Source organism: Oncorhynchus nerka, linkage group LG10 (assembly GCF_034236695.1).
Source record: "Oncorhynchus nerka isolate Pitt River linkage group LG10, Oner_Uvic_2.0, whole genome shotgun sequence".
Lineage (NCBI taxonomy): Eukaryota > Metazoa > Chordata > Actinopteri > Salmoniformes > Salmonidae > Oncorhynchus > Oncorhynchus nerka.
In genome coordinates, this window is record NC_088405.1 from 44,407,553 (window position 1) to 44,429,723 (window position 22,171).

A 22,171-nucleotide genomic window follows, 5' to 3' on the forward strand; every position below is an offset into this window, starting at 1 on the left:
CTGGACTCTCCACCGACTTGGCACCGATGGAAACTCCCAAACACCTTCCAGAACACTCCTCTGACCACCCCTGGAGAACCCCCTGTCTCCACGAAATTTTAGGATTGTGCCGGGCCAGCCAGGGAGTCCCCAGTACCACTGGAAACGCAGGCGAATCAATAATAAAAAAAACTGATACGCTCCCTATGATTCCCCTGCGTCACCATGTCCAGTGGGACCGTGGTCTCCCCGACCATCCCTGACCCTAATGGCCGGCTATCTAGGGAGTGCACGGGGAAAGGAGAATCTATCGGCACCTGCGGAACCCCTAACTTAAGGGCGAGTCCGCGATCCATAAAGTTCCCAGCTGCGCCTGAATCGACTAGCGCCCTATGCTGGGAAGAGGGAAAAAAGTGAAGGAAAGAGATTAAGACAAACATATAGCCAACAAGGGGTTCTGGGTGAGTTTGATGCTGACTCACCTGGGGTGACCGAGAAGCGTTCCGCCTGCCATCTCTACTCCCAGACGGACCCCCCAGCACCGATCAGACGTGTGCCCTCTCCGACCACAGTTGGTGCAGGGAAGGCCACCTCCTCCGGTACCCCTCGGCGTAGCCCCTCCCAACTCCATGGGAATGGGAGCGGAGGGGCTGGGTGGTGGAACGCACAGAACCCTCTCTGAACGCCCGCGGGCAGCCAGCAGATTATCCAGTCGAATGGACATGTCGATCAGCTGATCCAGTGACAGAGTGGTGTCCCGACACGCTAACTCCCGGCGGACGTCCTCTCGGAGACTACACCTGTAGTGGTCCATAAGGGCCCTGTCGTTCCACCCAGATCCGGCTGCCAAGGTCCGGAACTCCAGCGCGTAATCCTGGGCGCTCCTCTTCTCCTGCCTGAGATGAAATAGTCGTTCTCCCACCGCTCGGCCGTCTAGAGGGTGATCAAACACGGCACGGAAGCGGCAGGAAAACTCTGTGTAGTGCTCCCGCACTGAGTCTGGGCCATTCCAGACTGCGTCCGCCCACTCCAGAGCACGACCCGTGAGGCAGGAGATGAGGACACTCACCCTCTCTGCTCCTGAGGGAGTGGGTCTGATGGTGGCCAGGTATAGCTCCAGCTGAAGCAGAAACCCCTGGCAACCCGCCGCTCCATCATAAGCCTCGGTAGCGTCAGACGGAGGGTGCTGGAGTCGGGAGATGGGGAGTCCGGAACCGTGGGTGCCGAAGGTGGAGAGAGGAGACCACTCCTCTCCCATCTGTCCATTCTCTCCATCACTTGATCCATCGCCGGATCCGATCCGATGGAGGACGGTGGTGTGGTGGAGAACCCGTTCCTCCATCGATGGGAGAGGGTTGGCTGCTGCTCCTGCTGACTCCATAAATCAGCGGTGCGGGATTCTGTAATGCTCCGGGTGTCGTGGGTGTGGAGTCAAATGCAGGAGACAGAGTTTAATGCTGTGCGTCTTTTACTAGCACCAACGCAACACAGGGTGCTCACAAAAGTAATGTTCCCAAACACAGGGGAAAAAGTACAATGGAAAAAATCACGACTAAGCACATACCTCTTACAACAGAGCCGAAGGTTTACAATGAAATAATCCCGCACAACAACCAGGCGGGCCGGCTGTCTAATAAAGACAAACTAATTAGACATGAACAGGTGCTACCACTAAACATACAAGGAGGGGGAGGAAAAACAATCAGTGGCAGCTAATAGGCCGGTGATGACGACCGCCGAGCGCCACCCGCCCGGGAAGGGGAAACACCCTCGGTCGGACTCGTGACAGATCCAGCCATGTATGCATTCATTAATCAATTATACAATCAATTTGACTTTGTTTTTATCAGCTACAAAACAACATAATGGTAATCACTTATTTGAATGGTAAATCTCTATTGATAAACTGAGTAAAACAAGATGTATCCTATGTCTATTTACAATACAGGTGAATGCGCTCTCTGTAGCCAATAAAGACCTTTAAACAGGTTAACATTCGCAAGGCCGCAGGGCTTGATGAATTGCCAGGCCTCGTACTCAGAGCATGCACTGACCAGCTGGCAAGTGTCTTCACTGACATTTTCAACCTCTCCCTGACCCAGTCTGTAATACCTACTTGTTTCAAGCAGACCTCCATAGTCCCTGTGCCCAAGAACACCAACGTAACCAGTCTAAATGACTATTGCCCCATAGAACTCACATCTGTAGCCATGCTTTGAAAGGCTGGTCATGGCTCACATCAACACCATCATCCCATTCTACAGCTGCACCATTGAGAGCAACTTGACTGGCTGCATCACCGCTTGGTATGGCAACTGCTTGGCATCCTATCCTGATTGCCTAGTCACTTTTACCCCTAGGTACATGTACTGTACATATTACCTCAACTACCTTGTGCCCCTGACTCGGTACTGGTATATCTTGTATATAGCCTCATCACTGTTATTTTATTGTGTTACTATTTCCTTTTATTCATTTATATTGTCTCTTTGGGGGGGGGGGGGTTGTAAGTAAACATTTCACAGTAAAGTTTGTTGTATTCGGCGCATGTGACAAATACAATTTTATGTGATTTGATTTGAAGCTAGCGAAGAAAGTTAGCCTACAAAGCTGGAAGCTACTAGTATTGTCTTGCGTTGTAAAAGTGTTCTAGCCTGTATGGAAATTGTTTTGCAAACAGTAACGAACAGTTAGAACATTTCTACGTGCTGTGTTGCATTATTGAAGTCTGTTAACTTCTACGTCTGTGCAGCATCAGTGGGGAGCTAACAATGCAGTTCAGACAGCTCTAACACTGAACGAGTAAGTGGAGCAGGCACTTTGCTCTTCATACTATAAAGGGGCTGTGCCAATAGACAGACTTGATCCTCTCAATCACGTGACAGAAGTACCGAATGTAACAAAGATTCTAGTAAATTCTTGAGGGGGGGGGAGAGTTGGTATACCGTGGAACACCACTTGTTAATACAGTATTCAGCAGAACTCCCTGTCCCCACTACATAGTGTCTTCAGTGACACTTCAGTAAACACACATACACATCACACTTGACTGGCCCCTGCTACAATAGAGGACCATGGTCAGTGAACGGGGCTGAGATCCTTGCTTGTCTGTGTGTAGTCACCAGTGCAGGCCACAGCCACAATGACCAAATGACCACATGTGGGCTTATACAGTACCAGTTGATTGTTAACGGAGAAAACAAGTGCCTTAATATACAAAACAGAATGTACAGTGCAGTGTAACGACTGTTTGATTTTCTATAAGTAGTAAAAAGTCAAATATTTGGAATCTTTGGTGTTTTCTAAGGCAGTCGTTCCCAAACTTATTATAAAACCTTTACCAAGGTTTTTTTTTTTTTTAATGGGGGGGGGGGACTCAGTCGGGCCTTCAACTTTCTTTTGAAAATTGTAATAGTAGAATTTCGAAATTGGGTAGTGTATAATCAGTTCTCCTCTCGTCAGTCATTGCATACCTTAGAGTGCTATTTATAACTTTTTGGATATGGAATTATCAACTAGCCCAAGTTAGATCAAGTTTTTTAGCCCATTGATTTTGTTGTATTGTTTGTCACTCAGATATCACATGAACACACATAAGACATGGCAAAATGTATAGAATTGTAGGAAATAAGCTTTTAGATCTGCTCAATGTCCTCTCCGCCAACAAGAGGGGTGTGAACAGTTTGTGTCATCGACAGTGCTTGTGCCCATAGAAATAGACGAGGCGGGTACGGGGCCGCGAGTGAAAATGATGGGAGGGGGGCTAGAGTAAAACATTTGGGAACCACTGTTCTAAGAAGTAGAAGGGTAAGTGGTAGCTTTAGGAGCTTTCCATTCCACAGTCCAAGCAAAACAGTGAACTTCCTTGGTAAGGTGTAGTAGCTCACCTTTGGATCAGTCTTTCACCACCCGTAATATTGTTTTTCACCCTGATGCACTAGTGAGAACAGACCTGACCGCCCGTCACTCACCGTGCCTCCTCACTCACTCTCAATCTTATATAGTACTCTACAATTGTCTATTTTGGTCTGCATCCTTCCATCCCATGCATTGTTTTCCCTCTCAGGTGCGTCACCAGCACTGGACCCTGATTATGGAGAGTGTGGTGCCGTCAGACAAGGGCAACTACACTTGCCTGGTGGAGAACGCATACGGTGCCATCAATCACACCTACACCCTGGATGTAGTGGGTGAGTACTGTACTGGGCTTGCCCTGGGATGGAGGTAGGGATGAGGGGATGGAGGGATTGGGGGTTAATAATATTATCTGCAAGACACCCGTGGGGAGTTGGTGTCAGAGCCAGGGTCAGCTATATCAGAGCCAGGGTCAGCTATATCAGAGCCAGGGTCAGCTATATCAGAGCCAGGGTCAGCTATATTTTTCATCCAGTTGGCTCTGGGATTCGAACCTTTTGGTTACTGGCCAAATGAGCTAACCTCAAGACTACCTGCCACCCCTACCTAAACGTTATCTGTTTGGGCCAGCATTAGGGGTTCTGATGGGGGGGGGTTAATGCTGGCTGTTTGATCCCCCAGGTGCACGCTACTATACTCTATGCAGGTGCAGAGAAGGAATGCTACCCAGGTGTGCCAGGTCTGTTTCTAAGGGCAGTACTGATGCATGTACTGTATGTAGGCAGGGCCCTGGTCATTGCTCCTTGGTCACAATAGCCTGATTCACACCAAACCAAGTCGAACTAAACTGGGATTTCCTGGTTACGAATCAACCACATTTACTGGAACTTTCTTTTTTACCGGAAAGGCAATATCCAAGCCAAGACAGTACGGTTCGGGGCAACTGTCAAGTGGACATAAGGACCAGGGATGTGACCGTCAGAGGAGCTGGAGAGGGACAGTGGGAGTGGCATGCTGCTGTGCTTCTCTCTGGGGGAAAACAGAACCAATCGGTTATCAGTATTACAAGGGGGCACAGCAAGTTCAAACCCAACTCACTCAACCCCTTTACGCTGACCTTTGGAGCAAGCGAGTGTGTGTGTGTGTGTGTGTGTGTGTGTGTGTGTGTGTGTGTGTGTGTGTGTGTGTGTGTGTGTGTGTCATAGTCACCATGCTATCCATGCAGTTATGGAGAGACCTACACCCGACACATACTATACATGCAAACAAGCGTATATTTCACAGAAACACTCAAGTCACGAACATACTGTACGTTTCACAGAAGCACTAGAGCCACAGTGTGGTCCGAGAGCAGACTGGCTATAATTCCAACGTAGCAGCGCTAAGCAGCCACCACGACTACATAATGAACCCGGTCAGGCTCCACAGGACTTGACCGAAGCGAGTCTTCTTTTAGCCCTCTACCCCCAACACCTTTCATTTAACAACGCTTTTTTCTGTAACACACTAAAAGAGGATCTAAGAATTCTCTAAAAGGTTTTGTGAGCATAAGCTGTGGCACAACTAGATGGATTGTAGATTTATGTGTGTTTGTGTATTTGAATGTGTGAAGATTTACTTATTTTAATTAGCAGTCGAAATAATTATTATGATTTACTGACTGATGTTTGACGGTTGTTAACCTTTTACTGCAGTGGGCTGAATCAGGTTCACGCAGAGTGTTTCTTGGTAGTCTTAAACAAATCTATTTTGAAACAAAAGTATACACCTCACACATATGGCTATAGTCTTCAGAAAAAGACACCTGTTCCATGTCAGATATAGAGTTGAAATGTATTCAATTTTGAGTTTGCATCCCAATATTACACTTTATATACATCATAGAAGACTGAAGTATAACAAAACAGTTTGACATAAAAACACTGGATTTTCGGTGGTTTAAAAATAAGAATGTTTGTGAAATTATGAAAAATGTTAATAATGTTCCACCCATGAGGCCCCTAGAGGGTGATTTGGTCATTTGACTGCAGGAAAATCAAATAAATATAATTTTGTGTTGTCTTGACTAGCTGTAGAGAAATATATTGTATTGGACAGCTTGCTAGCTATCATGCTCCTGAGTAGTTTGTGTGTAAAGGGAGAAGTGGGCACAGAGAGGGAGTAAGGTGTTTGCATCTGTTTGTGGTGTAGGGTACCTCATTCTCTCCATGTTAATATGTGTGTTGGTGTGTGTGAGAGACAGAGAGAGAGTGATTGACAGACTGAGAGAGGTGTGCATGTGAGCGAGAGGGATGGAAGGAGGAGGGGCGGGGACAATAAGCACGCTAAGCCAAAGGAATGCGTAGGGAGGAGGGAAAAAGAGATAGAGACAAGGGAGGGGTGGGAATCATCTGATCTGACAGAGAGAGCGAGAGTAGCACTTTGGCCTACTGACTGACAGACAGAGAGCAGAGGACTATTGGCAAACCCCAGACAGACAGACAGACAGACAGACAGACAGACAGACAGACAGACAGACAGACAGACAGACAGACAGACAGACAGACAGACAGACAGACATGGAAGTAGCCACTGGGCACAGACGTCAATTCAATATCTATTCCACGTTGGTTCAATTTCATTGAAATGACGTGGAAACAACGTTGATTCAACCAGTGTGTGCCCAGTGGGTATTCTCTCTACCTTCCTTTTCTTATTCATTCTCTTCACCCCTCTCGCTTTCTCTTTTCAATCTCCATCTGTTAAGCTCCATTTATTCACTCTTATTATTTTCCCACCCCTTCCCCCTCCTCTCCTTTCTCTGTCACCTCTCCCCACCTAAAAGCCCTCCTTCTTTAACCCATCCAGTGCCCTGGGTGGGGGGGTTGTTGTGCAGGGTAGTGAAGGGGAGGCAGTGGTAGGGTGTGAAAGGGGGCATTGTTTGGCAGGTCTTGCTCTGTTTGGATTTGCAGGCCAAATGTTTGCTTGCAAAATGCAGATCGTTTTTAGTGAAGGAAAATGAAGGTGTTTCTCCAAGACTGGTGCATATTTGAGTCGGAGCGTGGCTGTATAATTTAACCCTTACCAGGGCACAGTGTCTGCTAATGTTTACTTACAGTACTTCAAATTGTTGCCAAAGTTGCCAACATTTTGCAATAAAATGCATTTTGAAATAGCATCTGCTCAGAAAGTGACTGAAGTGAGTTTTTAGATTCAACTCCTACTACAGGTGTGTTTAGTCCTTATCAGTAGAGATAACTCCTCTTTGTTTTGTGTGAATGATCTAAGTGGTGTGGTGATAAGAGACAGGCAGTTCTCTTGTCATGACTCTGCTTGTCTCCCGGTTGTGGAATATTCACACATGTCCACTGTTCCCCTTAACATCCAGACCAGGCCCCCTTCACAGCCTCAAAACTTAAAAAACACAAGCATATAGTAAGAACAGTTTTTTTTACCATACTGTCCCAAGCCTTTGCATCAGGCTTTTGGCTAGTATTCTGTGCTGTGTCTGTGTCTTAATGCTTAGTCTCAAGGTACCCAGTGGTGATCGAGCTTAGTTGATCAGTTGACTGTCATTGACATTAGTAATACGAACCTGTCTATTCCTTAAGGGTGTACAGAGCAAGGTTGGAGTTTGAAATGGCCATGGAGAAGTCTCAATGCACAAACTAACATAACTCATCATATCACATCTTCCCCTTTTCTCTGTCCATCTTAGAACGGTCCCCCCATCGGCCCATTCTCCAAGCAGGGCTGCCAGCCAACACCAGTGTGCAAGTGGGGGAAGACGCACGCTTCGTGTGTAAGGTGTACAGCGACGCTCAGCCCCACATTCAGTGGCTGCAGCACATCCAGAAGAATGGTAGTCGCACTGGCCCAGACGGACACTCCTACGTCCGCGTCCTAAAGGTACTTTCCAGCCCTCCATGGCCCCTCATTGGCTGTTCTGACTTGAGCGGTGAAAATTGCTGGCTCCTCCTTCCTGTGACATATTCCTATAAATATTTTTTTTTCTTCAAAGTGTAGGCTAATAATGATTATGTTTTCAGGTTACCTTTTTGCCATTTGTAAAAGCTTTTTGTTATAGTGTCCAATTTCTCTTCCTATAAGAGAGTGAAACTGAAAGAAAACAAAATTTTCCCCCTTTACGAAGAGTAATAAATACTAATTGTCCTTCTATACTATACTACTGGAGCACTCTAGCTGTGTTCCTGTCTGGGTGGCGGCTCCTTTACTCTCCTCTCCCTGCACTTAGATTGCAGATGTGACAGTTAACAGGCTTTTCTGTGTTTTATCCCCTTGCTGCCGTGTGTGTGTGTGTGCACATGCGTGTTTTTGTATGTGTGGCTCACACACTCCAGCGCTCGGGCATCAATAGCTCGGACGTGGAGGTGCTCACGCTCACCAACGTGACCGAGGAGGATGCCGGAGAGTATACCTGTAAAGTCTCCAATTATATAGGGGCGGTCAACCAGTCGGGCTGGCTGACCGTCATCCCAGGTAACCACTGACGCCTGACCCTTGACCTCTGTTGACCCCCTCCCTTATGGTCTCTTTGGGCCTGTTACTGACCCGGTTCAGTGTGGTTTGGTGGTGTGCTGGTCTTGGTTCCTGCTGGGTTGTGGACTGACCTACTCTCTCCCAGTGTTCTACTGTTTTACTCCCAGCTGCTCTACTGTGCTGTGTCTGACTGTGACTGTACAGCCATGGAAATGCCCACTGGACCTGCACGCCCATGCACTAACCTGCCATGTCCATCACGTGCCTCATCTCTCTCGCTCGCTCTCGCTCTCTCAGTTGAAAGGTGGGATGTGTCATTGTACAGGCTAGTGTTGGGTGCTGCAGTGGGGTGATCTCCATATATTCTCCTTCTGTGGTTGTGTGCACTATGCATACACAGGCCTGGTGTGGACTTACTATTGGGCTCTGGTGTTGTGGGTGAAGGGATTTTTTTAACAGTTTTTTTGTGTATTGTGTTTCCTATTTTTCCCTGTGGTACGAGGTGTTCTTCTTGTTTGTTTTGAAAGCTCCTCCCATCTACTCTATCTCTATATATGGGTCACCAGTTCTCCTCCCAGCGATGGACGCCATCCAGCTTCTCCTCTCTCCTGGTGTTGTGGATTTAATTGTTACATATGCTTCCTCCTGCTCTCTTCTTCCCTCCCCTCTATTCTTACTCCGACTCCTTTCCCTTTATCTTACCTTCTTCCATTTCAACCCCCTCTATCCTCAAATATCCATCCTCTACTCTAATCCTTCATCTTCCCTTCTTTTCCTGCATCCCCCTCCCTTTGTCTTCCTCCTTCTTCTTCCACCCCTCCTGTCCCATTCTCCAACCCCCCCTTCCTTTCTCTTCCTTTCCTCCTTTTCATCGTCCTCCACCCTTCCTCCTCTCCCTCTCCCAGACCGCAGGTGTTAACACCACGGACAAGGAGATTGAAGTCCTCTACCTCCCCAATGTCACTTACGAGGATGCTGGGGAGTATACGTGCTTGGCGGGCAATTCTATTGGGATCTCCTATCACACTGCTTGGTTGACGGTGCTTCCAGGTATATACACTCAACTATACTGCGCTCCCTTTCCCCCCTTTCTCTGTCAATGTTGTCCACTAATGGTTCAATGTTCAGTCAATAAAGTTATTTCGATCATTTCTATGGGAAGACGAACAGAGAAGTGAAAAGTCCCTCTGGAGTGAAAACAACCTAACTCAACGAAATAACAAAATATCATAGGGCTCCCGAGGGGCGCAGAGGTCTAAGGCATTGCATCACAGTGCTAGCTGTGCCACTAAAGATCCTGCACTCTAGTGACTTCTGTGGCGTGCCGGGCACATGCACGCTGACACGGTCGCCAGGTGTACGGTGTTTCTTCCAACATATTGTAAGGCTAGCTTCTGGGTTAAGCGGGCATTGTGTCAAGATGCATTATGGCTTGGCTGGGTTGTGTTTCAGGGGACGCACGGCTCTCGACTTTCGTCTCTCCTGAGTCCGTACGGGAGTTGCGGCGATGGGACAAGACTGTAACTACCAATTGGATGCCACAAAATTGGAGAGAAAAAAAATATAAAATAAAACTGTAAATATCAGATTACTATGATGAGCTTACACAGTCAACAACTCAACATATAACTCCGTGTAAATAGACCCCTTTCTGTGTTTAACATTGCTGCACAGAGGGCGATGCGCGCAAGTTGTTGGCAGAACAAGGGGGAGTTCTTATTTACATGTTGCTTATGAGTACATTTCACACTACTTTTTGATTACAATTGGATTTTAAGGCTCGTATGAATGGCCTGCGTAATATAATGTTTATGTCATCATCGCAAGTCAAGGTTATGTTTAATGGGCGCAGATGGTGATGTCTTTCTTACTGCTGCCAAGAGTCGCACACATCTATACGTGACGTCAGTGTGTCGTGGACTGGAAAAGGCTCTATACTAGAGCAGGAATATGTATTCTGTTATCTTGATTGGCAACGTTTTGATAGCTAGGGGCCTAATAGAGGGACATTTGCTCAAGGCTTATTATAACTCCAGAGCGGAAGACGACTTCCCCGAATGGCTCAAGTACAGTGCATTCGAGAAAGTATTCAGACCCCTTGACTTTTTCCAGATACTTTTCTAAACTCACTGGATTACAACCAAATTATGATAAGTGTACTACTATATTACGTATTGGATCACAAAAAAACATAACTTTTACATTACTGTGTAGGTTACCAATAAAATGGTCTGACGGTGAAGTGCAATATACTCTGTGTTCACATCCCAAACTAAATAAATTATCTCGCTACAATACATTTTAATAGAAAGTTGTCAAAAATAGATATGATATGTCTATTTGTGGAAAAATCAACCTGATTTTAGTCATTTTAGACTTTAGTCATATCTCAATTTACTAATTTGCGTATGGCATTGCCTACACCTGGCAAATTATTTTTTAATTATATGAGCAAAAATATTCCATTTTATTTGGAACGGAAGCCAAACAAAATTAAACTGGCCTATTTATATGAATATTAATTCGGGGGCAGAACTAATTTAATATAAAATCATTAGACCTCTCACTAAAGGCTTCAGTCATACAAAAGTTATACTTAAATCTGAACTGGTTCTCTCGTAGATTAGTAAGAATGTCTCACCCCATGTTCAAGAATGTTATTTTTCCCTTTATTCAGATTACAAGAGAAAGGCCATAATGTATTAATTCCAGCCCAGGTGCAATTTAGATTTTGATGGCCGCAGTGTATGTGCAAAGTTTTACACTGATCGAAGGAACCATTGCATTTCTGTTCAAAATTTAGTATGAAGACTGCCCAAATGTGCCTAATTTGTTTATTAATAACTTTTCATGTTCAAAATTGTGCACTCTCCTCAAACAATAGCGTGGTATTATTTCACTGTAATAGCTACTGTAAATTGGACAGTGCAGTTAGATTAACAAGAATTTAAGCTTTCTGCCAATATCAGAAATGTTTATGTCCTGGAAAATGTTGTTGTTACTTACAACCTCATGCTAATCGCATTAGCCTAAGTTAGCTCAACGTCCCGCAGGGGACCCACCGATCTTGAAGAAGTTTTAACTAATTATGACAAATGTTAAGAAAATGTTTAGCAATGTAATAAAATGATGACTTTTCAAATAAGTTACTTTACACATTATGTTGGCTACGCTAGCCTTACGAACTGCATAGCATATAATTTCAGCAGTATGTACTGGTATGTTAGCTAGCTACGTAACGTAACTAGCTACTTAACTAATACATCGAACTTGCCAGTATATTAACTAGATGCTATCTAACTAACTACCCAATGTTTATTGACTTGATGTGCATTCTCAATGGACATTGTTAATTTGTGTGCGTTTGTAAATTCCTTCTGGCTATCTACTCCGATTCCAGAGCACTCGTCTGAGTGTGCCAGAGCGCAGAATAACTGAATAATTTACTAACGCTCTTCATCTGTTGAATATGTCCGGTGTCAGTCAAAGTTGGCAAAAAAAGCATAATTCAGTTGTTGCCAGCAGCACAGTTACAGTCAACAATGCTCTGGATAACACGAAAAGAGCTTAACAAGCTCTGCTAGGGCGAGTAAAATGGTAAGAGTGAGGTGTTCTCTCATTTGTGTCTGGAAGTAGCTAGCCAATGTTTGCCAATTAGCTTGGGTGCTTGACTAGCATCCAGTGCATGCTCTGAAAGCTCCGAGAGTAAAATGCTCTGAACTTACTAACGCCCAGAGCACACTGTGAGTGCACTCTGGCACTCCAGATTGAATTTACCAACACACCCGAAGTCGTAAAATGTATAGCTAGTAATATGTTATGCTAACAAGATAGTAAGAAGTTGAATAGCAACAGCATAAAATTCTGGTAGACAAGCGCTAGAACGCTCAACTGAAAGGATACCGTTTGTTTACAGTATACTAAATTGAACTAATACATTTACATTACATTTAAGTCATTTAGCAGACGCTCTTATCCAGAGCGACTTACAAATTGGTGCGTTCACCTTATGACATCCAGTGGAACAGCCACTTTACAATAGTGCATCTAGGTCTTTTAAGGGGGAGGGGGGGGGGGGTGAGAAGGATTACTTTATCCTATCCTAGGTGTTCCTTAAAGAGGTGGGGTTTCAGGTGTCTCCGGAAGGTGGTGATTGACTCTGCTGTCCTGGCGTCGTGAGGGAGTTTGTTCCACCATTGGGGGGCCAGAGCAGCGAACAGTTTTGACTGGGCTGAGCGGGAACTGTACTTCCTCAGTGGTAGGGAGGCGAGCAGGCCAGAGGTGGATGAACGCAGTGCCCTTGTTTGGGTGTAGGGCCTGATCAGAGCCTGGAGGTACTGAGGTGCCGTTCCCCTCACAGCTCCGTAGGCAAGCACCATGGTCTTGTAGCGGATGCGAGCTTCAACTGGAAGCCAGTTATAGGACATAGTGTGAAGTATATACTCATTAAGTATGTAGTATACAGAATGTTAGTATGGGTATTCAAACACGGCTATGGTCAGTCGAGCAATAATATAATAATACTCTTAGCAAACAATTTTGTCTTTAATTTACAGTCAGTAGAATCTATGAGAATAGAAAGGTTCAGAACTTTTGTGAAACATCACAACAGAGTTAAAAATATAATGGAAAATATAAATCAAAACTGGAAGGTGTTCAGAGATAGATGGGAGGTGTTGAGTGGAGCTGAAGGATGGGACAAAATTAAACAAACGATAACTACTGTAAAATGTATATACTATGTATAAGTTGAAAGTAGAAGCCTAAGGGTTGTTGTTCATTAGTTTATTCCAATTAGGGGAGGGATGGTAGGGTTAGGGGAAAATAATAAAGGAAAATATATTTTTTTTAAATATATAATATATATATATACAGTGCATTCGGAAAGTATTCACACCCCTCAACCTTTTTCACATTTTGTTACGTGACAGCAATTCTAAAATGTATCACATATTTTTTTCCCTCATCAATCTACACACAATGCCCGATAATGACGAAGAGAAAACGGGTTTTTAAAAGTTTCAGCAATTATATTAAAAATTAAAAACAGAGGTATTCAGACCCTTTGATATGAGACTCGAAATTGAGCTCCGGTACATCCTGTTTCCATTGATCATCCTTGAGATGTATTTTAAACTTAATTGGAGTCCAGCTGTGGTAAATTCAATTGATTGGACATGATTTGAAAAGGCACACACCTGTCTATATAAGGTCCCACAGTTGACAGTGCACGTCAGAACAAAAACTAAGCCATGAGGTCGAAATAATTGTGGAAAAAGTGTGGGACAATTCAAGGGGTCTGAATACTTTATGAATGCACTGTATCTCCTTACTCGAGGGGTTTTGTCTCTCTCTCCTCCCCATCCTCCCTCATTTCTTTCTCTTTTTCACATCGTATCTCTTTCTCTCTTCTGGTTCTCGGGGAAAGTTGGGAAATTTTGGCTCGGACTGCATGGTTTTATAAAAGCAGGGTGTCTGTCTGTCTTAATGATATTGTCTGCCAATTCCCTCATGGCTTCTTTCCTGGGTCTAATCATTTATTTCCTTTTTATTATTTCTCCTTGAGATAATACAAAAGAAAAAAAAAGCCACAGCCTCAATACTTACTTTCTTGAATATCATTTTTTTCCCCATTCAATGTATTCAATGTATTTGATATAGTGTGTGTGGCTGCGTGTGTGTGTTTAAATGTCTGCGTGTCTCCCTGTGTCTGCGCGAGTGGGTGTGTGTGTTTAAATGTCTATGTGTCTCTTTGTGTCGGCGCGAGTTCGTGTGTGTCTGTGTCTCTTTCACTACCGGTCAAAAGTTTTAGAACACCTACTCATTCAAGGGTTTTTATCTTTATTTTCACTATTTTCTACATTGTGTAATAATAGTGAATACATCACAACTTTGAAATAACACATATGGAATCATGTAGTAAGCAAAAAGTGTTAAACAAATCAAAATATATTTAATATTTGAGATTCTTCAAAGTAGCCGTTCTTCAAAGGCCTTGATGACAGCTTTGCACACTCTTGGCATTCTCCCATTCAGCTTCATGTGGAATGCTTTTTCATGAGGATAACCAACGAGAGAGAAAATTGAGTGGTTTAACTCATTGGAAGTCTGGTTTTAATAACCTTGCATTTCCTATCATGCCATGTGACTCTGCTTTTAGAGGATTGTGGGTAATTCAAAAAGGTTTGATTTTATTATTTTCACACAATGTTGTATGCATGTTTGAAGAAGGAAAAGCATATTAAACTCGTGCCATGAGGTGTAATGGATCATGAACGGATATCAAAACCGTCATTCAAAGAGGACAGCACCCAGTCACACATTCGTGATTGTCAATTGAAAAGGCATGTGCAGAATCCTCCATTTTTGCAGTTTAACCTCCAGTTAGTGTTGTTCGTTTGAACACTGCTTTACATTGCCTTCCAAAACGGTATAAAATGGCAAACGATTAAATACAGAAAATAAAGTAAAACATCAAGACCCTAGACAGGATTCAAAACATCATAATAGTGTTTAGAAGCTTTAGAGAGAGGAAACTGCACCAAAAGAGAACGTATCTAATTCTGCACTAAACAGGACTCAAAATACCAAAATAGTATTTTCAATATTTGCCTCTCCTATATCAGAGATAAAAGAAAGGTCAGGAAATATATATATATGGTTAAAACATTATTTTTTACATTTACAGTGCATTCTGAATGTATTCAGACCCATTGACTTCTTACACATTTTTTTACAGCCTTATTCTAAAATGGATTAAATACATAATTTTGCTCATGAATCTACACATAATAGCCCATAATGACAAAGCGATAACAGGTTTTTAGAAAAAAACGAATGACCTTATTTACATAATTATTTAGGCCCTTTGCTATGAGACTCGAAATTGAGCTCAGGTGCATCCTGTTTCGATTGATCATCCTTGATGTTTCTACAACTTAATTGGAGGCCACTTGTGGTACATTCAATTGATTGGACATGATTTGGAAAGGCACCGACCTGTCTATAAGGTCCCACAGTTGACAGCGCCTGTCAGAGCAAAAACCAAGCCATGAGGTCAAAGGAATTGTCCGTAGAACTCAGAGACAGGATTGTTTAGAGGCACAGATCTGGAGAAGGTCCCCAAGAACACAGTGGCCTCCATCATTGTTAAGTGGAAGAAGTTTGGAACCACCAAGCCTCTTCCTAAAGCTGTCCGCCCGGCCAAACTGAGCAATCCGGGGAGAAGAGCCTTGGTCAGGGAGATGACCAAGAGTTCCTCTGTGGAGATGGGAGAACCTTCCAGAAGGACAACCATCCCTGCAGCACTCCACCAATCAGGCCTTTATGGTAGAGTGGCCAGACGGAAGCCACTCCTTAGTAAAAGCCTGCTTGGAGTTTGCCAAAAGGCACCTAAAGGACACTCAGACCATGAGAAACAAGATTCTCTGCTCTGATGAAACCAAGATTGAACTCTTTAGCCTGAATGCCAAGCGTCACGTCTGGAGGAAACCAAGTGAAGCGGTGAAGCATGGTTGTGACAGGGCCTGGGAGACTAGTAAGAATTGAGGGAAAGATAAATACCTCAAACTGGGGCATAGGTTCACCTTCCAACAGGACAGTGACCCTAAGCACACAGCCAAGACAACGCAGGAGTGGCTTCAGGACACGTCTCTGAATGTCCTTGAGTGGCCCAGCCAGAGCCCAGACTTGAACCCGATCTCTGGAGAGACCTGAAGATAGCTGTGCAGAGACACTCCCCATCCAACCTGACAGAGCTTGAGAGGATCTACAGAGAAGAATGGGAGAAACTCCCCAAATACAGGTGTGCCAAGCTTGTAGTGCCATACCCAAGATGACTTGGATGGCTGTAATCACTGCCAAAGGTGCTTCAAAAAAGTACTGAGTAAAGGGTCTGAATACTTATGTAGATGTGATATCAGTTTTTTATTTGTAGTAATTTTGCAAAAATGTCTAAAAAGTTTTTGATTTGTCTTTATGGGGTATTGTGTTTAGATTGATTAGGTAAAAAACTATTAAATCAATTTTAGAATAAGGCTGTAACGTACTGTAACAAAATGTGGAAAAAGTAAAAGGTTCTGAATACTTCCCGAATGCACTATGGGAGGTGTAAATTCACTCGCAGGAGACGATGAAGAAGCATCATGCTCTCCCTCTGTGTAAAGAAATTAGACTGCAGCCAACCACATCACACAAAAGTAACATGGATACCAAGACGTGGGACACACAGCAGACTGACAAACCAGCAGTGTTTCCCTGTCATCCCTCGCTTTGTGACTGACGGTAGATCACTAGAATATGCATATCGTTCATTCTAGCTGGAGATAGATATACGGACTTTATTGACTAGTGACTTTAAACTTTTAAATGAAAAGAAGCCTAGTTAATTTATGAAGTGGAAAAAGTAGCCGGGTGACAATGTCTGTTATTGGCTGTTTAGCTGACAGCCGACAGTGCTTATTGAAAACACTGCCTTTATGTACTCGCAGAAAATAGCTTTGTTTTGTCTCTAAACAAAATCAAATTATCACAGGCAGCCGAATAATAATTCCTTGGGGAATAATATCTTTGATTTATTGCCCTAGTTCCACGTATCTGCTCTGGTGGCGCCTGTATGGCGCTGCCTGCTGTCTGTGTTGCGGCTGTTTGCTGTGATTTTTGGACCAGGGGATACAATGCTGACAGGAGAAAAGTTCCAACATGTTATTATTTCCCCTGACTGCACATCACAAGGGCCTTGTTTGTAGCTGTGGGTGGATGGCATGCATTATGGAACAGGCTGTGGTCCTATAGCCACTCAGAGACAGACGCAGACCCGTTTCTTTCAGACAGGAAGCTCAGGCCATATACAACCACAAAGGGTATCACTCACTTGTTTGCCATCTGAAGTGAGTGTCTGTGTGTGTGTGAAAGAGAGAGGGAGAGAGCGAGAGTAAGCGCGCGTGTGTGTGTGTGAGTGCATGCGTGTGTGTGAGTGCATGCGTGTGTATTTGAGAGAAAGAGAATGTGTGTCTGCATCCTGCATGTGTGGTTGTCAAGTAGCCCTGAATGTAGGCGCATAGTACGTACAACCTACTGTTTGAGCTCAGTCAAGATGTACTCTCCAACAGACTGTGTTTTCCCACTTTGATCTGGTTTACCCCCTCTTCTCAGATCAATTCCATTTCCTGTCTGTCCTAGATGGGCAGTAAGTATATGGTTGTTTGATGAAGAGGAGGAGGAGGGAGAGAAAAAAAATGTTGCGTGTGCGTCTTGTCATTATTTACATTTTGTTTGTCTATCTAGCGATGACGTGTGAGTGTGTGTGTGTGTATGTTGTTTCCATGGCGTGTGTTCTGTTTATACATGGGCGTCTATCAGATGTAGTGTGTCCGTGTCTGTTTGTTTACGTGTCCGTGTGTCTCTCAGTGTGTGTGTACATATGTCAAGAGTCAGCATGTGCCTCTACGTTCCACTTTTTTTTATTCCTCCCTGACCCTCTCTCCTCCCCAATCAGCCAGTAACGACGAGGCGGTGACGGGTCTGATGTCACCTGACTATGTGGAGATAGCCATCTACTGCATCGGGGTGTTCTTGATCGCCTGTATGGTGGTCATCGTGGTGGTGTGCCGGATGAGGAATACGGCTAAGAAGCCTGACTTTGGGAACCAGCCAGCGGTCCACAAACTCAGCAAGCAGATACCTCTGCGCCGCCAGGTAACAGAAAGTAGATAAGGGGTTACCAAGGCCTTTAACACCTGTAGAAACACAAACTCCACACACACATGCATTCATACATAATTATGTTTTCACACTGTTGTTCTGACCCAGATGAAACTGTACTGACTAGGATATTATAATTTCATGGTTTCAGCTACTATGGTGGATGTGTAACCAGGCCGGCTCAGCATAGCTTGGTTTGGCTAGGCTCGGTTTCAGATATAGCAGTGTGAAAAGCCCTATATACTCAGATTTATATGCAAATTACAGAAAATAGTCCAAAGTTTACCCAACAAAAGCAGAAAACACAAAAAAGGTTCCACCAAATTTGTACTCCTGACATAGATCTTACTCAATTGGGTTATTGGTACTCTAATTTGAGAGCCCACGAAATGTAGCTGTTCATGGGAAGTGGATTTTCATAACAATACTGTAACTAATACATCGCACTGCTTGAGGTGCTAAGCCCCAGTTAACTCTACTGAAAGACAGCTAGCTACAGTGCATGGCGTCTGAGCATGTTAGCACTGTTATCCATCACCTCTAGCTCCTGCTCTAGCTCTTCTACTTCTCTGTGAGTGATGCTTTTCCCTCAAGGGGAAAAACACAAACTCCAAGAGGTACAAAAAGTGTTGGATTACATTCCTGCGAGAGATGGGTGGTTCCTGTGTCAAGGTAAGGTTAGGACGAAAGGAGATAGGAGCCCTGAGGACAATGACAACAGCATGATAAATGGACACATTCATCAGATTGAACGTTACTCTCTAGCACTGAGTTGTTGCTCAACTCTAATGATTACTGACATACAATTCACTCTTTTTTAAATGGAAAGGAAAATATGTTGATTTGCACAATAACAATCCATATCGGTATCATTTGATCTTTAGTTATGGAGACACGTGCACACACACACCTACACTACTTTTTTTAATATGACCCGTGTATCGAGACAGGTGATCAGCCAATCTGTCTCCTACAGGTGTCAAATGACTCCAGCTCCTCGATGAACTCCAGCACTCCGTTGGTCCGCATCACCACACGACGCAGCTCGGCTGGCCACGACGACCCCATCCCAGAGTATGACCTCCCTGAGGACCCACGCTGGGAGTTCTCCAGAGACAGGTGAGGGACAGAGACAGGAACCGAATTAGGAATAGGGAGGGGGGGGGGGGGGGGGTATAGGTCGGTATGGCTGCATTTCAGGCTTCCTACATAGCAGGCGCTCGGCAAACTCCCGCAACGCCTAGATATGTGCAACATAGGTCATTTTGTCTTTCAATCATTGGTTAATTTGTGTTGCTTAACTGCTTCACAGACCCCCTGGAATGTGGCCTACAGTGGCTTTACCCTCAGGTATTTCTCTGAGAATCGGTGAGGCCCAAGGCTGGCTGCATACTGTTGTAAGCTGCACTCAGTGAGGTTTTTGCTCAGTTGGAATGGACAGTATTTCTACCTAACTTCAAACACCTCCAGAAATGAATTCAGTGCAGGGTCCCATTTGGAAGAGCATGAGGCAGTGTTTTCGCAATTTAAAGTGAAAGTTGCTCCTTACTTAATTGTCTCCTAACTATATGCATTATAGTAGCAGATTTACCCCCCCCCCCCCCCATCACGGTATAATGATGGCAACTTATGCAAACATTTAGCTAACTGATTGTATCGGTAGGCTGTTACATGAGGCACTATTGTTGTCTGGTGTAATATACCATTAAGCACCATTGAACATGGTTTATTATCTGTAATGATTAACCAGTGAGTAATGGCTATGACTGTGATAAAGAACAATGAGTCATTTCTGAGTACTACACTGTACCAGGGTAGTGTTCATTAGGCACAAAATAGAAGAATGAGGGACTGAAAGAGGAAGGGACAACCTGGACTTGTCCAATATGCAACCCTAATTTTTGTTTTCCATTGCAAAATGTTTTCAAATGTTGAGCCTAATGATCAGGACCCCGTGTTGAAAAAGTTTAAACAAAATTGGGATTGTACATTTTCTTTTGCCTATAAAAACAATGTTAGTTGTTGCAGTTATCACAAAACTACCACTAACAAGTCCTCATCATAAAGGGGAAAATACAAAAACAAACAAATACCCCAAACAACAATGCTGTAATATTAGGAGGATCCATTTGATTATTTTAGCTAGTTTATTAACCAGCCGTGCGTTGTGCATCTCTGAGTGACGAGGGGAGCAGGAAGGGGGAGAGAGATAGCAACCAAGTGGACTCGCGCTGGTAGACTTACTAATTGCTTGGTATTTATCATCTCATCTGAATACATAGTACCTGTCTTGACTGCATCAAACCGAGAGACGCTAGCTGAAAAGCAAGAGCAGCAACACCATAAATGATAACATTTTCTCTTTCTCTTCTCGGGAAACGCGATGGAGACCGTCTGGTTTGTGAATTCACATGGAGTTTTATGCATTTGTCTCATTGTTTTAACGGAAAACCGATAAAATATTACTGTTTAAACATTAACAAAATGTTTGCATGTATCACATCCCTAGTGTGTGTGTCATGGCTATAGTCTGTCTGTTTGTGCTGTGACTGTTTGCTTTGCCTCATACCAGAACAGTTAGTCCCTACGAGTTGAACTAATGGCCTCTCAGTCAGCTTCAGTGGAAAGTGTCAGGCTTAGGGACACAACACTTATACATGCAGTGCATTCGGAAAAGTATTCAGACCCCTTGACCGTTTCAACATTTTGTTACGTTACAGCCTTATTCAAAAATGGATTCACACATTTGGCTGCCACCACCATGCTTCACCGTAGGGATGGTGCCAGGTTTCCTCCAGACGTGACACTTGGCATTCAGGCCAAGGAGTTCAATCTTGGTGTCATCAGACAAGAGAATCTTGTTTCTCATGGTCTCAGAGTCCTTTAGGTGTCTTTTGGCATATTTCAAGTGGGCTGTCATGTGCCTTTTACTGAGGAGTGGCTTCCATCTGGTCACTTTACCATAACGGCCTGATTGGTGGAGAGCTGCAGAGATGGTTATCCTTCTGGAAGGTCCTCCCATCTCCACAGAGGAACTCTGGAGCTCTGTCAGGGTGACCATTGGGTTCTTGGTCACCTCCCTCATCAAGGCCCTCCCCCGATTGCTCAGTTTGGCCAGGCGGCCAGCTCTAGGAAGTTCTTCCACTTAAGAATGATGGAGGCCGCTGTGTTCTTTGGGACCTTAAATGCTGCATAAATGTTTTGGTACTTTTCCCCAGGTCTGTGCCCTCGACACAATCCTGTCTCCACACTTTTTCCACAATTCTTTCGACCTCATGGCTTGGTTTTTGTTCTGACATGCACTGTCAACTGTGGGACCTTATATAGACATGTGTCTATGCCTTTCCAAATCATGCCCAATCAATTGAATTTACCACAGGTGGACTCCAATCAAGTTGTAGAAACATCTCAAGGATGATCAATGGAAACAGGATGCACCTGAGCTCAATTTTGAGTCTCATAGCAAAGGGTCTGAATACATATGTAAATAAGGTATTTCTTTATATATTTGCAAAAACTTCAACAAACCTGTTTTCGCTTTATCATTATGGGGTATTGTGTGTAGATTGATAAAACAAAATGTGTGAATCCATTTTAGACTAAGGCTGTAACGTAAAAAAAAAATGGAAAAAGGGGTCTGAATACTTCCCGAATGCACTGTAGTGATTTAGCTGTGGTGAGGTCTTTTGTTGTTAAGCAATATGGAAAACCCAGGCCGTAAAGCACACTCTGGCTCTTTGGTTATTAACATGCCTTCGCATGTGGTGTAAGACCAAGCCATGTTAGTGTGAATATTTAACAGTAGAGGATCAAAAGCATTCCCAGAAGAATTCCCTTATCTCTGAAAAGCATTTCTCATGTGTTCTTTTCTGTACTCGGGATTGTCTGTTTGCGCGCTAGTAGAATTGAAGTTGCATGGCAATAAAAGTGACCAAGTCAGTTCTAGCAAATGTAATTGATGTGCCAATGAAAGGAACTGTTTGTGCTGTGTGAGTTATGGATGGAATGCAAACGTTTTGTGAAAATTCAAAATGTTCTCCTTAGCATGCTCAGTTGAGCCCTCTCTCTCTCTCTCTCTCTCTCTCTCTCTCTCTCTCTCTCTCTCTTTCTTTCTGTCTGTGTGTGTGTGTGTGTCTCTCTCAAGCTTTTCTCTCTC

General features: G+C 44.0%; 1 protein-coding gene across 1 annotated transcript in view; it reads left to right on the plus strand.

The window, feature by feature from the left end:
* LOC115135375 (fibroblast growth factor receptor 2-like) overlaps nucleotides 1-22,171 on the plus strand; it is a 121,110-nt gene that overhangs the window by 45,868 nt on the left and 53,071 nt on the right. Inside the window, 5 exon segments of the mRNA XM_029670017.2 lie at nucleotides 4,046-4,169; nucleotides 7,532-7,722; nucleotides 8,175-8,313; nucleotides 17,810-18,009; nucleotides 18,992-19,134. Coding sequence (XP_029525877.2) covers nucleotides 4,046-4,169; nucleotides 7,532-7,722; nucleotides 8,175-8,313; nucleotides 17,810-18,009; nucleotides 18,992-19,134 — 797 coding nt within the window.